At 44.9% G+C, this 19,549-nt stretch overlaps 2 protein-coding genes across 17 annotated transcripts in view; one reads left to right on the forward strand and one right to left on the reverse strand.

The window, feature by feature from the left end:
* TTLL5 (tubulin tyrosine ligase like 5) overlaps window positions 1–7,203 on the forward strand; it is a 315,511-nt gene extending 308,308 nt beyond the window's left edge. For 10 of the 13 annotated variants that reach the window (XM_020875764.2, XM_020875763.2, XM_020875766.2 and 7 more), the window contains one exon: window positions 6,555–7,203. In XM_020875764.2, coding sequence (XP_020731423.2) covers window positions 6,555–6,725 — 171 coding nt within the window. In that variant the 3' untranslated portion in view covers window positions 6,726–7,203. The remainder of the gene's footprint in view (window positions 1–6,554) is intronic. The other 3 variants (XM_020875771.2, XM_020875772.2, XM_020875773.2) reach the window with 2 other exon arrangements.
* A 2,778-nt stretch (window positions 7,204–9,981) lies between these two features.
* Window positions 9,982–19,549, reverse strand: part of TGFB3 (transforming growth factor beta 3) — a 32,711-nt gene continuing 23,143 nt past the window's right edge. For all 4 annotated transcript variants that reach the window (XM_070469667.1, XM_070469664.1, XM_070469668.1 and 1 more), the window contains exons 5-8: window positions 18,483–18,590; window positions 15,265–15,430; window positions 12,538–12,691; window positions 9,982–11,229 (exon numbers count right to left, since the gene is read on the reverse strand). In XM_070469667.1, the coding sequence (XP_070325768.1) occupies window positions 11,071–11,229; window positions 12,538–12,691; window positions 15,265–15,430; window positions 18,483–18,590 (587 nt within the window). In that variant the 3' untranslated portion in view covers window positions 9,982–11,070. The remainder of the gene's footprint in view (window positions 11,230–12,537; window positions 12,692–15,264; window positions 15,431–18,482; window positions 18,591–19,549) is intronic.

The following is a 19,549-nucleotide window of genomic DNA, read 5'->3' on the forward strand; positions in this document are numbered from 1 at the left end:
AAATTATAATTTCTTAATTGTGGCTATAAATGCATAAAAAAATCTGGCTACAACATTAGCGAACTGAGCCCAATGTTAAAAAAAAAAAATCATGATCAAGTTAGGTCCACCCAGATTGTGGATTGTGTCATATTTAAAAATTGACTCATGTGATTTTCTACAGTAACATATCAAAGGGAAAAAAAAATCACATGCTCCTCTCAATGGATACAGAATGAGCATTTGATAAATTCAGTACCTTCATGACTTAAAAAAAAAATTCCTAACTAACTCAGAAGAGAAAAGAACCTATTAATAGAATATCTCTACAAAAAAGTCAACAGTAACTATCACACTATTAGTTGGGAAACCTTGAAAATATTTCCCTTAAGGTGCAGAGCAGGACAAGGGAACCCATCACTTCTGTTGAGTGTTGTACTGAAAGTCCTGGTCAGCAAAGTAACGCAAGGAAAAAAATGAAGAAAGGACTGAAGAAAATCTGTCATTATTTTCACATAATGCATCTGTCTGGTTGGAAACCCAGAACAAGTGTTCAAGTAAATTATTAGCTTTATAAGCGTTTTCCAAAATCAATTACATTTCTGTACATCAGCACCAAACAGGTAGAAGAGCATGTGATTATAGAAAAGATACCCTTTATAGCAGGCTTCCCAGGTGGTGCTAGTAGTAAAGAACCTACCTGCCAGTGCAGGAGACATAAGAGACCCAGCTTCCATTCCTGGGTTGGGAAGATCCCCTGAAGAGGTCTTGGCAATCCACTCCAGGATTCTTGTCTGGAGAATCTCATGGACAGAGGAGCCTGGTGGGCTATAGTCCATGGGGTCACAAAGAGTCAGACACGATGGAAGTGACTTAGCACACACCCTTTGTATCAGAGTTATAAGCATGAAAACACATGATACACCTAGGGAAGAATCTAACAAAAACAGTTAAAACCTAGTGTGTAAAAAATTATAAAACCCTCTGTCAGTTCAGTTCAGTTCAGTTCAGTCACTCAGTCGTGTTTGACTCTTTGTGACCCCATGAGCCGCAGCACGCCAGGCCTCCCTGTCCACCACCAACTGCCAGAGTCCACCCAAACCTGTGTCCTTTGTGTCAGTGATGCCATCCAAGCATCTCATCCTCTGTCGTCCCCTTCTCCTCCTCCCCTCAATCTTTCCCAGCATCAGGGTCTTTTCAAATGAGTCAGCTCTTCACATCAGGTGGCCAAAGAATTGGAGTTTCAGCTTCAACATCAGTCCTTCCAATGAACACCCAGGACTGATCTCCCTTAGGATGGACTGGTTGGATCTCTTTGCAGTCCAAGGGACTCGCAAGAGTCTTCTCCAACACCACAGTTCAAAAGCATCAATTCTTTGGCGCTCAGCTTTCTTTATAGTCCAACTCTCACATCCATACATGAGTACTGGAAAAACCATAGCCTTGACTAGACAGACCTTTGTTGGCAGAGTAATGTCTCTGCTTTTTAATATGCTGTCTAGGTTGGTCATAACTTCCCTTCCAAGGAGCAAGCGTCTTTTAATTTCATGGCTGCAATCACCATCCGCAGTGATTTTGGAGCCCAGAAAAGTGAAGTCAGCCACTGTTTCCCCTGTTTCTCCATCTATTTGCCATGTAGAGTCACTTAAAAAATAAAATAGTGAAGAGAGATACATGTTCATAGATTAAAAATCAGTTTGGTAAGATGTCAGTTCACTCCAAAATTGATCTGTAGACTAGAGAAGAGGATATTAGTTGTTCATTTTTTTTTAAACTTAAGGTGATTCTGAAATTTACCTGGAAGAGAAAAAGGCCAGGTATAACCCTTATACTCTTACAGAATAGGAATGAGAGATAGGGAGCCATGTGTGACTTGTCTTAAAACATACCCAGAATTATTATCAAGATTATTATCAAGGTAAAGAAATTAAGGAAATGTGGCGTTGGCACAGTAAACTGGTCTTCTACATATGGAAACAGTGTATGGCAGAGAAACATTACAGTTAAAGGAGGAAAGGGTGGAATTTTAAATAATGCTAGGAAGATTTGTTATTTTGTGAGAAAAAATGAAAGTAGATCTGTGCTCATACTGTACACAATTTTAGTTTGGATTAAAATATTTAAATACAGAAGCAAAAGTGTCCATATTTTATAAGACAGTGTATGACAATACATAATGTAAGGAAAAGCTTTCTCAAGTCAGATCCAGAAAGTGCAAACTAGAAAGATGAAAACTGATCAATTTGACTTTGTTCAAATTAAGAACTTCTAAGACACCATAACTATGTTGGGGGGGGAGTTGATTTGTTTTCCTTTTATCCTTGAGTCCTTATCTACATGAAATACATGCTAAAGTATTTATGGATGAAGTGATGTGTTATCTTGGGTTTTCTATGAAATATTCCAGAAGAAAAAGCATGTACGGGGAGAGAGATGAAACAAGAATTGCAGGATGCTAATGATGATCAAAGCTAGAGGATGGGAACAGGAAAGTGTCTGATACTCTTCTAGTTTGTGTGGATGTTTGAAATTTTTAATTTTAAGAAGTTTTTTAAAGAAACTGTCTATTTTTTATGGTGACTGCCCTGGATATTCTGGAAGTCTTAACATTTAAAACAAAGTCATTTTCTGGAAAGGTCACTTGTTAAGTGTATATCTAAAAATGCAACCTAATTTTTATCTCAGAATAGGACTTTACTTATAAATTAATAAATCATGAAACAAACTCTCCAAAAAAGGGTACTCTAAAGAGATTGAAGAAACAAGTCACAAACTCAGCGAGGGTGTTTATAACATACCTTCAAAAAATTAGTGTCCAGGTATTAAGCAAAGAACTTTAAAAACCAATAAGTAAAAAAAAAAAGACCAATAAGTAATTTCTTAGATATGACATCAAAAGTATAAGCCACGAAAAGAAAAGAAATAGACAAACTGGACATCATCAAAATTTTTACATTCTGTGCTTCAGAGGACACCATCGAAATAAAATGACAAACCACAGAATGGGAGAAAATGTTGCAAATTATGTATGTAATAAGGGACTTATATATAGAATATGTAGAAAAGTCTTATAACTCATTAATTGAAAAGACAACTCAGTTTTTTAAATGGACAAAGGATCTGAACAAGACATTTCTCCACAGAAGATATGCATGCCAATTAGCATATGAAAACATTCTCAACAGCATTAGTTTCTAGGTAAATGCAAATCAGAACCACAACAGAAATATCATTTCATACCCACCAGGATGGCAATATTCAAAAAAAGACAATAAAAAGTGTTGATGAGGATCTGAAGAAATTAGAAGCTTTATACTCTGCTTGTGGAAATCCAAAATGGTGCATCTACTTTGGAAAAGAGTTTGGCAGGTCTTCAAACCATTAAACATAGAATTACCATTATAACCCATCAATTCTACTCTTACGTATGTAACCCAAATGAAGACATATGTCCTAACAAAAACTTGCACTTGAATGTTTATAGCAGCATTATTAATAATATCCAAGAGGTGGTAACAGCCCAAACATCCACCAACTAATGAGTGAGTAAATATAGTATATATATACTATTACTCAGCCATTTAAGGAATAGAATACTGATACATTCTGCAATGTGAACTACCCCTGAAAACATTATGGTAAGTGAAAAAACCCAGACACAAAGGATTACATATTATATGATTCCACTTAATATGCAGTGTCCAGAATAGGCTTCCCTGGTGGCTCAGCAGCATAAAGAATCTGCCTGCAAGACAGGAGCTGCAGAAGATGCAGGTTCAACCCCTGACTTGGGAAGATCCCCTGGAGGGGGGAATGACAACCCACTCCAGTATTCTTGCCTGGAGAATCCCATGGACAGAGGAGCCTGGCAGACTACAGTCCATCGAGTCCTAAAGAGTCAGACACGACTGAAGTGACTGAGCACACAGAATAGGCAGTATTAGACAGATAATAATAGACAGAAGAGCCTGGAGTGCTGCAATCCAAGGGTCTGCAAAGAGTGAGACACAACTTAGAGACTCAACAACAACAACAGAATAGGCAAATTTATAGAGATAGAAAGTAGATTAATGGTTACCTAGGGATAGGGTGGTGAGATGTATGGGGGTGATGGCTCAGAGATGTGGGTTTCCATTTCCTTTCAATGAAAATGTTCTAGACTTGATTGTGGTCACGGATGCACTCTGAATATACTAAATGGATATACACCTTAAATGGATAAATTGAATGGTTTGAAATTACATCCCAATAGAGCTATTTAAAAACATTAAAAAGCAATAGCTCAATTGGAAAATAAGCAAAAGGCATGTCCAGGAATTTTGTAGAAGAAAAAATATGTATGTGTAATACTAGATAAACTTGAAAAAATGCTCGACCTCATTCCTAATCAGGCAGATGCCACAGTAGGATACCATCATATCTCAGTTGATTCACAAAAATTTTATACTCAGGCAATACCACTTTTCCACATGTAGAGAAGGTCAGGGGTTGGGGGAAGCTCTTACCCTGTCAGAGGGGGTGTGAATTGGTACAACTGCTTCCAAAAATAATCTGGCATTATTTTTAGAGGGTTGAAAATGCAAGTATTTATGACCTAACAATTCCACTCCTAAGTATCTATCTAAAGAAATTCTTCCAGTTGTGTGCTGAGATCACATATAAGAATAGTCACATAACGAAATAGCACTGTAAAATTCAAAACTACATAAAGCTGAAATATAGTGTTTAGGATATGAGTATATATAGTAACTAAACCTGTTTTTTAAAAAGCAAACAGGGAAAGATAAACCCAAAATTCAGGATAGTGGGGATGGGAAAGAATTAACAGAGTCTCACAGGAGAAGGAAATGGCAACCCTCTCCAGTACTCTTGCCTAGAGAATTCCGTGGACAGAGGAGCCTGGTGGGCTGCTGAACATGGGATCACACAGAGTTGGACACAATTGAAGTGACTTAGCATGCCTGCATGCATTGAAGAAGGAAATAGAAACCCACTCCAGTGTTCTTGCCTGGAGAATCCCAGGGACAGAGGAGCCTGGTGGGCTGCTGTCTATGGGGTCGCACAGAGTCGGCCACGACTGAAGCAACTCAGCAGCAGCAGCCTCACAAGGGACTTGAGGTAGTGATAATGTTCCTTTTCCTAAACTGGGTGGGAGTGTAGGGATATAATTGGGGGCTAGCACAGGGGATACAAGGCCAAGTGTTACCTGGTAACCCCACATGGAAGGAAGATTTAGACAAACGAGCATACATAGAATAGTTCTTCCATGCAGTTCAATATCGAATGCTAACAATGCTGACTCTGAGGTTCGAGAAAAGGGTAACTTGTATTTAGCATCTTTTATTGAAGACGCAAAAGGGATAAGTGTTCTTGTGGGGGGCCGGGAGAAACTAAGAGGACTACGCAAAAAAGCAGCAGCAGCAAAATGGGAGTGTTTTAGAACAGTTTCCAACAAAACTAGTTAAAAAGAGCTCAACCTGGTGCTCGGTGACAGCCCAGAAGGGTGGGAGGGAGGTCCAAGAGGGAGGGGACATGTGTGTACTTACGGCCGATTCATGGTGTTGTATGGCAGAAACCAACACAGCATTGTGAAGCAGTTATTCTCCACTTAAATCATAAACTTAAAAAATTATTAACTGAATAGTTTTCTACTTCCAAGTGACCTTCATTTATCTGGGCCAGTTCAGTTCAGTTCAGTTCAGTCACTCAGTCATGTCCGACTCTTTGCGACCCCATGAATTGCAGCACGCCAGGCCTCCCTGTCCATCACCACTTCCCAGAGTTTACTCAAACTCATGTCCATCGAGTCGGTGATACCATCCAACCATCTCATCCTCTGTCGTCCCCTTCTTTTCCTGCCCCCAACCCCTCCCAGCATCAGGGTCTTTTCCAAAGAGTCAACTCTTCGCATGAGGTGGCCAAAGTATTGGAGTTTCAGCTTCAGCATCAGTCCTTCCAATGAACACCTAGGACTGATCTCCTTTAGGATGGACTGGTTGGATCTCTTTGCAGTCCAAGGGACTCTCAAGAGTCTTCACCAACACCACAGTTCAAAAGCATCAATTCTTTGGCGCTCAGCTTTCTTCACAGTCCAACTCTCACATCCATACATGACCACTGGAAAAACCATAGCCTTGACTAGATGGACCTTTGTTGGCAAAGTAATGTCTCTGCTTTTTAATATGCTATCTAGGTTGGTCATAACTCTCCTTCCAAGGAGTAAGCGTCTTTTAATTTCATGGCTGCAATCACCATCCGCAGTGATTTTGGAGCCCAAAAAAATAAAGTCTGACACTGCTTCCACTGTTTCCCCATCTATTTCCCATGAAGTGATGGGACCAGATGCCATGATCTTAGTTTTCCGAATGTTGAGCTTTAAGCCAACTTTTTCACTCTCCTCTTTCATTTTCATCAAGAGGCTTTTTAGTTCCTCTTCACTTTCTGCCATAAGGCCCATATCTGGGCCACAGCTACTTTATTCTTCAGTAACGCTAACTTATCCAAGCATTGCCACAGATTAGTACAAGCCCACGTGCGCATGTCCAGCACTCAGTGGTTGACTTCCTCTCTTCCAGATCCCATTCACACTAAAAGATGAAGCACAGACCCGCGGAGGAGGAACCTGCTCACTGCTCCACTACCCCTGGGTGCCTGACTCCAGTGAAGCACTCACCAGCGCTGCAAGGGGTCCAGAGTATTTTTTTGCTGCTTCAGTCCCCAATGCCTTCCAGCAGAAGTGGCAGTAGACTGTTGCCTATCCTCCAGTTCAGGCTTGTCCTGAGACAATAGGGAAACATATCAGCTGGGTTTCAGTGGAACGTGGCAGCAGGGACCTTCAGCGGATGCGATGTATACCCCATCCGAGCACACGTGTACCTTTCCCCTCCCCGCCTGCCCCACCTGCGTAGGTCTTCTCTGCCTCTCTCCTGCTACCACACAGATGATATAAAAGAGGCTCTTTGGCTATTTGCATTTTGCTTCCTCTTCTTTTCCAGATTTTGCAGTATTAAGCTTTACCTCCTACAAGCCTAGAATCCCAACAACATTATCAACCAAAGCTGTTCTTCCCTTTCCAGAGGGTTTGGGGGAAAGGGGGGGGGCTTGCATCACAAGTTTCCTGGGGCGTAAAGACAAAGTTGGTGTGCCGCTGACCACATGAGCCACGGTAAATGCACCCTTTGGAATTAACTGATTTCTAAAATTAATAAAGTAAGTCTATTTTTATTTTTTTTTCCATTTACTAATTTCCCAACAATCAGTATTCACAAACAAGACTGACATGGGACCAACGTCTCATATTATTTCATTGCTGGGCAATTTTTTAAAGTTCAGTTAAGAAATGTGAGCTCTAAAGAGATGTTTTACATTTGGTTTCAGCAGATGGTGGGTCCAGGCTCTTCCCCAAGGGAAGTTCCAGCACCTGGGTCTCCATTAGCAGACCACAGCAGACGGGTCCTCCCATGGCATGTGAGTTTGTATCCAGTTGCACAGTGTCTGCCTAAACAGTTCATCAGAATGATGCAGCTCAGCCCCTGGCTGCTTCCTGCTTACCCTCTGCTTTCATGCTCCCTCATCCATCCTAGGCGGACCCTAGCCAGGTCCTCTCTCTGGCTTCCACTGGAGGAAAGGCTAAAAGGTGGCCGCAGAGCCCACTGAAGGTTGACTTAGCTGCCGCAGGAAGTTATTGGAGGAGAATCCAGCATCTGGCGTTTCTACAACAAGGTGGTAGAGATTTAGCACTGAAATCCTGAATAAAAAAAAAAAGGACACCCAGAAAGGCAGAGAGAAGAGGGGCTCTGTTGCCTTCCTTCTTGGTGAAAGAAAATAGGTTTGAGCACATAGAAGCCTTCTCTTTCTTCGTGAGGGATGAAGTCTGTCAGTTGCAGGAGAGAAGAGAGAATGCATTCCAGATGTTCCTGAGACTTCAGGTTAGTAGTTTGAGGACCATCTTAACTGTTTTGCTAATTTGGTTGTGAATTGATTAGTAGACAAATTAGAATTCCCCCATAGTCCGTTGCTGATGTGTAGAATTGGGAAATAAGGTGTTTGGGGTGACATACCATACAGATTTTATAAAAGAGCATAGGAAGGTATGAGTCCAGTAAAAGAACTTCTTGACCAACTAGGGTGTTTGGAATTGCCCTGGGTAACCATCAGAATTGACTCCTCAGGCTAATTGCTTATTGCATTCACCATGAGCTGATCAAGTGTAAGACCAGAACTCCAGGTCTCTTCCTTCATTTACCCAAGTATTTTAATGTCCTTATTATTGGTACTGGACTTCTCTTGGTAACAAACTGAGCAAATCACATGATCCTCCTTCTTTACCCTTAAAGAGCAGAGCCTCTCTTTACCCTTCCCCCAAAGAGGCACATATTTTAAAAGATGGACAGAAAAATGGTTTAGGTTTCTGCAGTGCCTATAAGTGACATGTGGAACGGGGAGACTGGGCTTCAGACCCCAGGCCATGTTTGTATCAGCTAAGGTAAGAATAGAGCCCTAACACAGAAAGAAGATTTGGAATCACAGCGGGGCTGTTTTTCTTTGGGATCCTTCAGGAAACACTGCTCACGGCCTTGGTTCATTAGGGTGAAACACAGACACCAGTGTTCTAGTGAAGCCTAATGAGGTTGGATAAAAAGGAGGGTTTGGAACTTCCCTGGTGGTCCAGTGATTAAGAGGTTAAGACTCCATGCTTCCATTGCAGGGGCTTGAGTTTGATCCCTGGTTGGGGAACTAAGATCCCACATGCCATGGTTTGGCCAATAAATAGCCATGGATTCGGGGGGCGGGTATTCTAGGGCCTGTAAGATTATTTCCCTCTTCTCAGTTAAGCCTTAAGGACCAACAATATCAGCTACAAGCACTGCTTCTCAAAATACAGTTTCTGGGCAGGCTGGACCTAACCTAGCCGTAACGACATCTCTAAAGCTGCAGCCTGAAATTACATGCTTTAAATAAGCACTTGGGTGATTCTTACACCCACTGAAATTTGAGGACTGCCATCAATGAACAGACTGAAAATCTGGGCTGGCTGTGGCCATGGCTGATGAGCTAGGCATGCTGCATCTCCTCTCCAGACCCATGGGCTCCCTTGGGTAAGACAGAGGACAATCCCACCAGCTCGGATATTACAGCCAGGACATACTTCCTGAAATAGTGTGGAAGTAAATGGGTGTCACATGGGATGGAGTGTGAGAGAGGAGCCCTCAGAATTGGCTGGGCATAGACAAAGCAGGAAAAGAGTCTCAGTGACCAAATTCAGGAGTTTAATTTGGGACAACTCAAGAAGGAGCAAGGTGAACACACACAGAGACAGACACATACACACAGGCATGAACATATTGTACACATCCTACACCCTCAAATTCTAGCTTCAGATAGGCTTTTTTTTAACCAGTGGTAATTTCAATAGAGGAACATGCTAGATGGTTCCTCACTTATTGTAGCTGGTTGTTTCAGGTGGACATGAAACCACAGTAGAATTGTGCATTGCTCTGGCATCCGTGACCTCACATGAGAACTATGAGGTTGTTCTTTTCTTGCCTTCTTCCATTCCAAAAATCCCTGACAAGAGGCCCATCCTCCAAAAAGGAGTCCCTGGTGAGCTCATCTAGGGTCCACCTGAGAACAGAATTAGCCTCATATTCATAGACCATTTGCCACAGACAGTTTCTCTAATTCTCACCTGAATTTATAGTGAATGTACAAGCCAACACATTTCCATATGCAAAAATCACACCAAGTGATTTTTGCCTGCAGTTAAATGGAGGTCAAATGGAGATGATTTCTGCCTGAATCTCAGCCACCGCCTCCGGCCTCATGAATTCCCTGAGCAGTGCAGGCGGTGGGCAGAGGGCAACACAGTGCACACCATCCAGGGAATTCAGTCAGCGATGTCTTAGTGTTTCAGAGTCTCGGCCCTCAGATTCCAGTTCCCTCTGATCATTAGATGTGGATACGGAATTAAGGATAAATTAAGGATACCTCGTGAGTCAAGACTTACACCTTAGAATAAGGCTTTTATTGTTTAGAAACAATCTTCCAGAAGATGAAACGATCCAAGATTCCCCAAAAATTTATACAAAGATTTTGAGAGTAATATTTGTATTTGTCTTTATACCTCAGTCTATGCGTCTGGGGCCAAGTCATTGTGTGGCACGTGTGCGACTTCCCTGCATGCCTCTCACGTTGTAGCACCTGCTTCCAGGAACACCAGATGAGCACAGGGTCTCGGGGTGGGGGGGTGGGGGTCAGGAGGGGAAACTCATGATGCCCCAAGGCTGCAGAGACCCAAACTCCAGTCATGTGCGCCCTGACCTGGAAGGTGTCTAGCCAAATGTCCAAGGAGAAATAACAATCAAGGAAGAAGGCGAGAGGAGGAACCCAAGGAGCAGACCAGAGAGGGTCAGTTCCCACCCTCTACCTCGGAGTTCTGCACATCCATTGGGCCCAATATAGTTGATGACCCCTGGGACCTGTGTTACCTGGATCTTCTCCCGGAATGACCCTCGATACTGATTGACGTCCAGGGGAAAATTTGCAAAACTAATAGACTTGTCCTTAATCCCAGGTAAGTACGAGATACAATTCTGGGACTTTTGGGAACCTGCCTAAAGAAAGATGCTTGCCTGGTATGACGTGATCCGGATGCCCCTCGAGCAGACGTGGGGCAGCGATGGATGAGCAATCTGACCTCAGCGCCAAGGGTCTTCCAGTCTGGCCCTGTCCAGGCTGTTCTCCGCCCCACCTTGCCCCGTAGGGTGTCCCGAATCCCGTGAACCCTGCGATGCGTCGACTCAACCACCCCTCTTCCTCCGTCCCCACTACCTCTGACACGGAAAATCCATGTCTCCTGAAGAAATCGACCTTCCCCTAACCAAACCCACACTTGCTTTACTACAGTGATTCTCAGAGCCAGCAAGAAAAAGAAATGTTCCAGAAGGGGAACCCCCGTCTCAGCCGTCATCTGCCTGGAGCCGGAGGTCGCGGGCCCCAGGCCTCGCGGTGAGGTCCGTCGCTGCTGTGTTTCCCGAGGGGCAGGCAGGCAGGCAGTGGTAATCCCTCCTCTCTCCCTGTGGCAGTCGGGCCTCAGCTGCACTTGCAGGACTTCACCACCATGTTAGACAGCTGCTCCACTTTGGGGGTCCTCCCGACATAGTACAGGATGGTCAGGGGCTCCAAGTCCTGGGGTACGCAGCAAGGGGAGGCTGAGGCTTCAGGGTTCAGGGTGTTGTACAAGCCCAGCACCTGGGGAGGGAGGCATCAGAGAGGCTGGGAAAACGGAGCTTTAAGCCAGGGCCCAGGGACCCTACAAGGTCTTGGGGCTGCTCCAGAGTCTGTGTGCTTAGTCACTCCGTCATGTCCAACTCTTTGCAACCCCAAGGACAGTAGCCCACCAGGCTCCTCTGTCCATGGAGTTCTCCAGGCAACAGTACTGGAGTGGGTTGCCATTCCCTTCTGCAGGGGGATCTTCCTGACCAAGGGATCAAATCTGGGTCTCCTGCATTGCCAGCAAATTCTTTACCATGAGCTACCAAAATGGGCCACTGATGGTATTTCAGAGGACCTGGCAGAACCCAGTTTGGGTGAGTGGCAGATTGCCGCTCATCCACAGGGAAGGCAACACACAGTATTGATCTGAGCATTACTGGTTTAAGCATGACCCCAATAACCAGGGGACTTGGAACTGATCATGAAATTCTCTTGGCTGGGAAGAAACATGCCTGTGTTGGTTCCTCCTAGCTGTAACTGGTCACTTTGGTGAGGAGTTATGAGGAAATATGCTTGACAAGTTACTGCCCTCTCTCAAGATCCCCCTGGAGAGAAGGAAGAGCTAGCTTCAGTTGTGGACTTCCCTCTCTCTCTCTCGTTTCTTCCCTTTGTTTCATGTTGGTTTCTTCTGTGTGTTTTACATTATCTTTTAAAATAACTTCTACATTCAAGAGAAAAGAATTATTAGAGTTCTTTATCTGATCACAGATGGAAATGGCAACCCACTCCAGTACTCTTGCCTGGAGAATCCCATGGACAGAGGAGCCTGGTGGGCTGCTGTCCATAGGGTCGCACAGAGTCAGACACAACTGAAGCGACTTAGCATGTGTGCATGCATTGGAGAAGGAAATGGCAACCCACTCCAGTGTTCTTGCCTGGAGAATCTCAGGGACAGAGAAGCCTGGTGGGCTGCTGTCTATGGGGTCGAAAAGAGTCAGACACAACTGAAGCAGCAGCAGCAGCAGCAGCATCTGATCGTAGAAGTCTTTTGGCCCCCAAATTCTCTGACATATGGGGTGGCATGTGACAGCTAAGTAATTCCCATAGTACAAGAGCAAATAAACAGCCTAAAAGTCTGCTTGAAACTATGCAAGAAAGTTATAAAGGGTATAATGTCGCCCACTGAAGTTGGGCCGAAATCAGAACCTTCACCATAAGGGATTTTACACCCCAGATCATCATCCATCCACTCATTCAACCTGAAGCCCATCATGCATCCTTTTTAAACAAGTGGCCTGGTCAGCTCAGCCCCAGCACCCCACGTGGCATGACCCTGTACCATACCGTGCTGTGGGTTGTGTCTGAGCTGCGGAGGTATGGGCATGGGCCTGAGCAAAAGTTGGCATAGTAGCCCTTAGGTTCATGGACCCATTTCCAGCCCAGATCCTGTCGGAAGTCAATATAGAGAGGGCGCACACAGCAGTTCTCCTCCAAATTGCTGCAACAACAACAGAAAAATAAATTATTTTAAAAAAATAACCAACTGACACGGAAATCACTAACACAAAAACTTCACAAACAGCCCTCATCTGGGCGCCTGGAGTCCTTCCTGGTCATCATAAGAGGTGGCTCCAATCAGTGGAATCCCAGGTTCAAGTGCACTGAGCTGTATTAACTATAAAGGCATTTTCCTCTGTTGAAGACCAGAATCCCAAGGACATAGAAGGCATAGATACATAAATATTATATGATGGAGAGAAAAAAGGCAAAAGTGGCCCTGTCCCTTTTACACCATGAATCAAAATAAAGACTTGAAGTGTTCCACCTAAAACCAAGCCCTGAGTGTTATTAGCCAACTCGACTTTGTTGAGCTGGTTTTACTGTTGCCTCCCTAATGTGCACCCAACCAGAACTGAACTCTAAGCTCAGGCACCTATACACTATCGTAAAGGACTGCTCAGTCTAATTGTAAATAAGTCTATTGAATCAAAATGAGACATATCCTTCCATTAGACTCATGATTCCTAGGCTACACCCAATGCGCCTATCAGGCCACTTCAGTTCTGTTGCCTGCAGGACTCCATTTGCCAAGTGGGCATCTAGCCTGTGCTGAGACCTAGAAACTTGCTACTTCCAAAGGCAGCTATTGGCCAAAATCTGGCTTCTTGTGGGTTCCCTGGTGAACCATGGTAGACATTCTTGTTTTTACACTCAAGAGCCGTTCCTACTCCTCTTCTCTCTTGCCACCTCCGGTTACAGTCTGGAACACCAGATACTTGTTTTCCTGGACTCCCTTGCAGGTAGAGATTGTCATACAACCCTGCATAGACCAATCAGACAGAAGCAGAAGTATGTAGTGGGCAAGGGCAAGTTCTGGCAAAGATATTTGATTCCTTATAAAAGTCAAAGATGAGGGACCCCCTTCATGATTCAGTGGCTAAGACTCCACGCTCCCAATGCAGGGGACATGGGTTCCATCCCTGGTAAGGGAACTAAATCCCACATGCCACAACTAAAGATCTCACATGGTTCAAGCAAGATCAAAGATCCCGTGTGCTGCAACTAAGAGCTGGTGTAGCCAAATAAATAAATTTTTTTTTTTAAGTCACAGATGGAAAAGGAAAGCTGCTGTTTCTGCTACTTCCCTCCTCCTCTTGTCTTCAGCGTGGACAAGATGCCGAGAACTCTAGCAGTCTTGCTTATGCTTAGGTGACCATAACCAAGGTGGTAACAAGCCAATGTACTGAGCATGGCAGAGAGAAAGCCTGTGTCCTCAATAACATTAAGCAAGCAGCCAGACCAACCCTGGGGCTGCTCCTACATACTTCTTATGAACAGGAAATCCCCCGTGGCTTAAGCCACTGGCCCTGGAAGCCAAGATCACCCATTCCTATCTGATGGGAGAGCCACACAGAACAAATGGACATGCCAGCCTTCAGACAGTTGGAGGCATCCACGCTGCCTTTCCTATATGCTCCGTTCCTCCAACTCAACATCCCCAGTTCATTCTGTTGTTCTCAAAAGACCTGGTTTTAGATCTAAAAATCTCCCAATTCATTCTCCCCAGCTCCATTCAGGCGTCCTCCTCTCCAGCCAAAATGACCCATTCACACACCTTCCTTTACCAGAAGTGCTTCCTCCTCCCGTAACCCTACATACCCGAGCCTCACTCATCCCTGAAGACCCAGCTCCAGTTCCACACCCTTCTGAAGCCTTCCCTGCATCCACAGATGAGCTCCTTGTCCCAAATTCTTTTCTAAGATTATTTTTTTTAATGTGGACCACTTCTAAAGCCTTTATTGAATTTGTTACAATACTTGTTATTTATGTTTTGGTTTTATGGCCGAGAGGCACGTGGGATTTAGCTCCCTGACTAGGGATTGAACCCACACCCCCTACAATGAAGGTGAAGTCTTAACCACTGGACCACCAGGGAAATCCCATGTCCCAAATTGTTAAAGCATTTTATCCTTCAGACCTTCTCATGGATGTGGTCATTGTCTACCTTTAAGTAATCACTGTCTGTGCTTTTTTATCCTCCTTCCTTATAAGTGAGAAACTATTCTGAAATAAGAGAAAATGGATGCTCTTTTTTAAACCTCTTTACAATGGCTGTCCAACTGTTTCCAAATTCATAAATTCTCTAGCTCACCTTCCCCATTGCAAATGGAAACTTGTCTTATTTTCACTCATCCAGTAGCATCCTTGGACCCTCCCTAGGGAACTGAGCCTTTAATGGAAATCTCTGCATTAATCTCCGCGCCACACAAGCAGACCTTAAGAGTATTTTAAAGCATGAAAACCATGGAGAGACCAAGCCTCTAATCCAAGCCATCTTAGCAACACTTTCCTCCGCCTTTAGTTTGTCCAGGTCTTTACAGGACTGGGCTGCGGAAAAACAGTGGGGCTCCCAGAAAAACAGATTTGTAAGAGGTTCTAAATCTCCATTCCCCGAGGTGTTTGTGAAAAGCATCGAGGGCCCTCAGTTGCACAAGGCCTAGGTCTGGGGCAGTAGGTGAGCCATCAGTGTTGTCTCAGGAATTCATAGGTCCTGAGTGGGCCCAGGCTTACCGGAAGCAGTAATTGGTGTCCAGGGCCCGCTTCTTCCTCTGACTGTGGCCTGGGCTGTCTAGTCGGTTTGGGGGAATCATCATGAGAATTAGATGAGGGATATGTTCCTTCTTCTTCTTAAGTCGCCCCAGATCTCCGCGGCCCGGATCATCATCACTATCCACACCTGCAGAAGGAAGGAAGGTGATGGTCTCCTGTCTGAGGAGGGCAGGGTGGACTCTACTTTCTCATCCCATCCCCACCCTGTTCAGGAGGTGGGATGCTGGGGTCTGCGAGGAAGGCATGGGTAAGACACAGCTTCATGCTAATGTCCAGCTGCAGGAACAGGAAGACCCAATGGAAGAACTGGTATCAAGGGACCTGCAAGATGCCTGTGGTCAGATGCCCTTGTGACTTCTGTAGGTAATCCTCCAGAGGGCACAGCCCTTCCTGGGATGCTTCCTAGAGAATCTACAGAGATTCCTGAAGCATCCTTGTCACTACGAGGCTCTAGCACATTCCTTTGAGTTGTCGGTTTAGATCCTGAGACTTAGAGCTTGAGGTGTGAGTCTCCTCTCATAATCTGAACTGGTCAAGATGCCATTACGTTCCCCTATGCTTTCCAGATGTCACAATTTAAGACAGTTTGAATGGGAGCCAGAGGAACAAGAGTCAACAATTGCTAACGTTCGCATCAGGCCTTCCCTGGGGGCCCAGACGGTAAAGAATCTGCCTGCAGTGTGGGAGACCTGCATTTGATCCCTGGGTTGGAAAGATCTCTAGAGAGGGAATGGCAACCCTCTCCAGTACTCGTGCCCAAGAAATCCCATGGACGGGGAGCCTGGCGGGGTGCAGTCCACGGGGTCACAAAGATCTGGACACGACTGAGGGGCTAACACACACACACACATAACATTCACACTGCACTTACAGTTTCAAAGTGTTTTCTCTATAAAACTCAGATAGGATCATGAAGTGTATGAAAACAGCAGATAAACTCCAAAAGGAAACCTGCTAGTTCATCTGCAAAGCCTGAAAACTGAATTCAAGTCTCAACTACAAGAAGATCTATTTTGATGGCCAGCTGCCGGCAGTTGTCCATCTCCACCAGGGACAGGAACGGGAGTAGCAGGATTTGCGTGGTGACAGGATGAACAGGGAGGCCTGGCGTGCTGCAGTCCATGGGGTCGCAAAGAGTCGGACACGACTGAGCAACTGAACTGAGCTGAACTGAACTGCAGGAGGGACATGGACCTCACGCACGGGCAGTAGGACTGGGAGATCAATGGCAAGCTGGAGCGCAAGTTTCCTTTTCTGAAAATCTTTCTGAACAAGATAACTATTGCCTGAAATGGGAGGATTTCATCCCTATTCAGGATGTAGGTAAGGACTTCAAAGGTCTTTTGAGCTCTGAGGTTCTGTGATTAGGATAGGATGTCCAATGATTTGCTTAGAAAAAAATAGGCTCTGTTGCACATGGCAACTACCAAGCCCACACACTCTAGAGCCTACCCATGTCTGCAACAAGAAAAGCCTGCACCTCGGTGAGAAGCCGTTGCATCACAACTAGAGAAGACCCCGCAGGCCACAAGTAGAGAAAGCCTGAGTGCAACAACAAAGACTCAGTTCAGTTCAGTCACTCAGTCATGTCTGACTCTTTGCGACCCCATGAACCACAGCACACCAGGCCTTCCTGTCCATCACCAACTGCTAGAGTCTACCCAAACCCATGTCCATTGAGTCAGTGATACCATCCAACCATTTCATCCTCTGTCATACCCTTCTCCTCCTGCCCTCAATCTTTCCCAGCATCAGGGTCTTTTCCAATGAGTCAGCTCTTTGCATCAGGTGGCCAAAGTATTGGAGTTTCAGCTTCAATATCAGTCCTTCCAATGAACACCCAGGATTGATCTCCTCTAGGATGGACTAGTTGGATCTCCTTGCAGTCCAAGGGACTCTCAGTATAGCCAAAAAAAAAATTAGGCTCAGAAATAAAGTTCATGAGGGACTTCCCAGGGCTGGGAGTCAAGAGAGGCCCTGAAACAGGTACCTTTTTCCAGACACATCTCTGACCTTAGGCTTTAAATTGGTTAGTTTGACCTAGACAAACCACTTGGCCTCAGGAGTGCCTCCGTGAACCCACAACAGAGCTTTGCAAAGAAAACAGAACTTCTCTGACATTCAGAGACTGTCTAGGCTTAGCAGCTTGAAAACATACTGGAAAACCAGAAGTGTCTCTCAGCTAGCTTGGCCTCTCCAAGCCAAGCACCCTGAGGCCTGAAGCAGCTCAAACCCAGATGACGCCCTGGGTGGGCTGTGCAACATCTGGAAAGCCCAGCAGTCAGAGCGCTCGTGCTCAGGGCCACCAAAGTCCATTGCTTTTATTTATTTTTTTTGTCGATTTTTTTTTATAGGCTAATTACTTTACATCATTACAGTAGTTTTTGTCATACATTGAAATGAATCAGCCATGGATTTACATGTATTCCCCATCCCAGTCCCCCCTCCCACCTCCCTCTCCACCCGATCCTTCTGGGTCTTCCCAGTGCACCAGGCCCGAGCACCTGTCTCATGCACCCAATCTGGGCTGGTGATCTGTTTCACCCTAGATAATATACATGTTTCAATGCTGTTCTCTTGAAACATCCCACCCTTGCCTTCTCCCAGAGTCCACAAGTCTGTTCTATATATCTGAGTCTCTTTTTCTGTTTTGCATATAGGGTTATCATTACCATCTTTCTAAAGTCCATATATATGTGTTAGTATACTGTAATGGTCTTTATCTTTCTGGCTTACTTCGCTCTATCTTTCTGGCTTACTTCGCTCTGCAGAAGTGAAGACAACTCTCATTTGCTGAGTATCCAAGCACTTTATTTCACATATGTAATCTCATATAATTTCATGACAACCCTGTAAAAGAGGTACCCTCACCCCCAGTTTGCTGACTAAGCTCAGAGAAGTGGACCAGCTTGCCTGTATGATTTCAGAGCTCTTATCAGCACAACACTGTCTTCCAGATCCTCATGCACTCTCTATAGACTAGGGAGTTCTTGATTTGAGGACAAAACAGAATATGGAAAAAACCCAAATGAACTTTCTGGCCAACCCAATACAAAACAGTCAGCCATCTCTGTGAGGGAGCTTGCTTCCTCTTCTCAGGATCTGGCCAGGGGTCTCCTGTTTTATCTAGCTTTATTAACTCCCCCCACCCATCCTACCATAAACATCACTTTTGTTACCTTTGAATTTGATTTCCATCAGCTCTTGAATGTTTTCCAGGATATCCCCATTGGGCTGAAAGGTGTGACATGGACAGTGGATACTGATTTCCAGACCTAAGTTAGATTCTGCAAAATAAGACACAGAGTTGGTGAGAAAAGCAGTCTGCATGATGAAGCACGCAGCCTGTATACCCACGTAGCTATATACCCACAGCCACACACGGACGATCCAAGGTTTCTCCCGCCACACACAGTCATGGGACCAGAGTCAGACTGAGGGTCACAGGAGACAGAAAGTGCTCCCAAAGCTATTGTGGACCTTCATGCTCGTGTTGCCTTGTTCCAACATTTCTGTTGTGTTAAGTGTCACCAAATGGGGGCATACACTAGTGGGCCTCATGCAGGAGAATTTTAATAGGCATCTATTTTTCCAAGGATGGTATTAGGGAAAAGCTGTCACCAGCCTAGTAGGGGCGAAAGAATGAGGGTGCAGCAAAGAGCAGGAAAACAGTCACACCCCCGATGTGTCAGCTGGGAGAGGAGACGTTCTACCAACCTGCTGAGAAAGGATGGAGCAGAGAGGAAGAGGAACAAGAGTTGACAAGTGTGAGGAAGCCTGGACTGCCAGGGTTTGGTGACTCATATTCTGGGGCTAAAAGGCCAGCTCTGGCCCTTTCTCCTATTGGCTGTGGGATTAGGTATTTTGGTAACTAAAACTGGAAAAGCAAGGAAATTAGTAAAAGGGGTTGAATATAAAGTGGAAGGAAGAAAGGGAGAAAAATAAATGAAAAATTTGAACTGAATCCAGTAGTTTTGTACAGAGGAACCAGGTAGAGTCTAGGATCATGCCAATTCTGGTGGGTAAGAACCAGGGAAGCTCTTTTGATCCAGGGCAGTGATCAGGTATGGCAGGACGTGGGCGATGACCTCTGAGTTCAGGGTCAGCCTGAGTTCAGAGATGCACTGCTGTCTGAGATCACCCTAGTTCTGTATGAGCATCCAGCCCTGGGGCCAACCTGGAGTCTTCCAGAAATCTGATGTCATCAGGGAAAACCCCAAAGAGTCCGGGCCAGCTCAACATCCTT

This window comes from Odocoileus virginianus, chromosome 6 (assembly GCF_023699985.2).
Source record: "Odocoileus virginianus isolate 20LAN1187 ecotype Illinois chromosome 6, Ovbor_1.2, whole genome shotgun sequence".
NCBI lineage: Eukaryota > Metazoa > Chordata > Mammalia > Artiodactyla > Cervidae > Odocoileus > Odocoileus virginianus.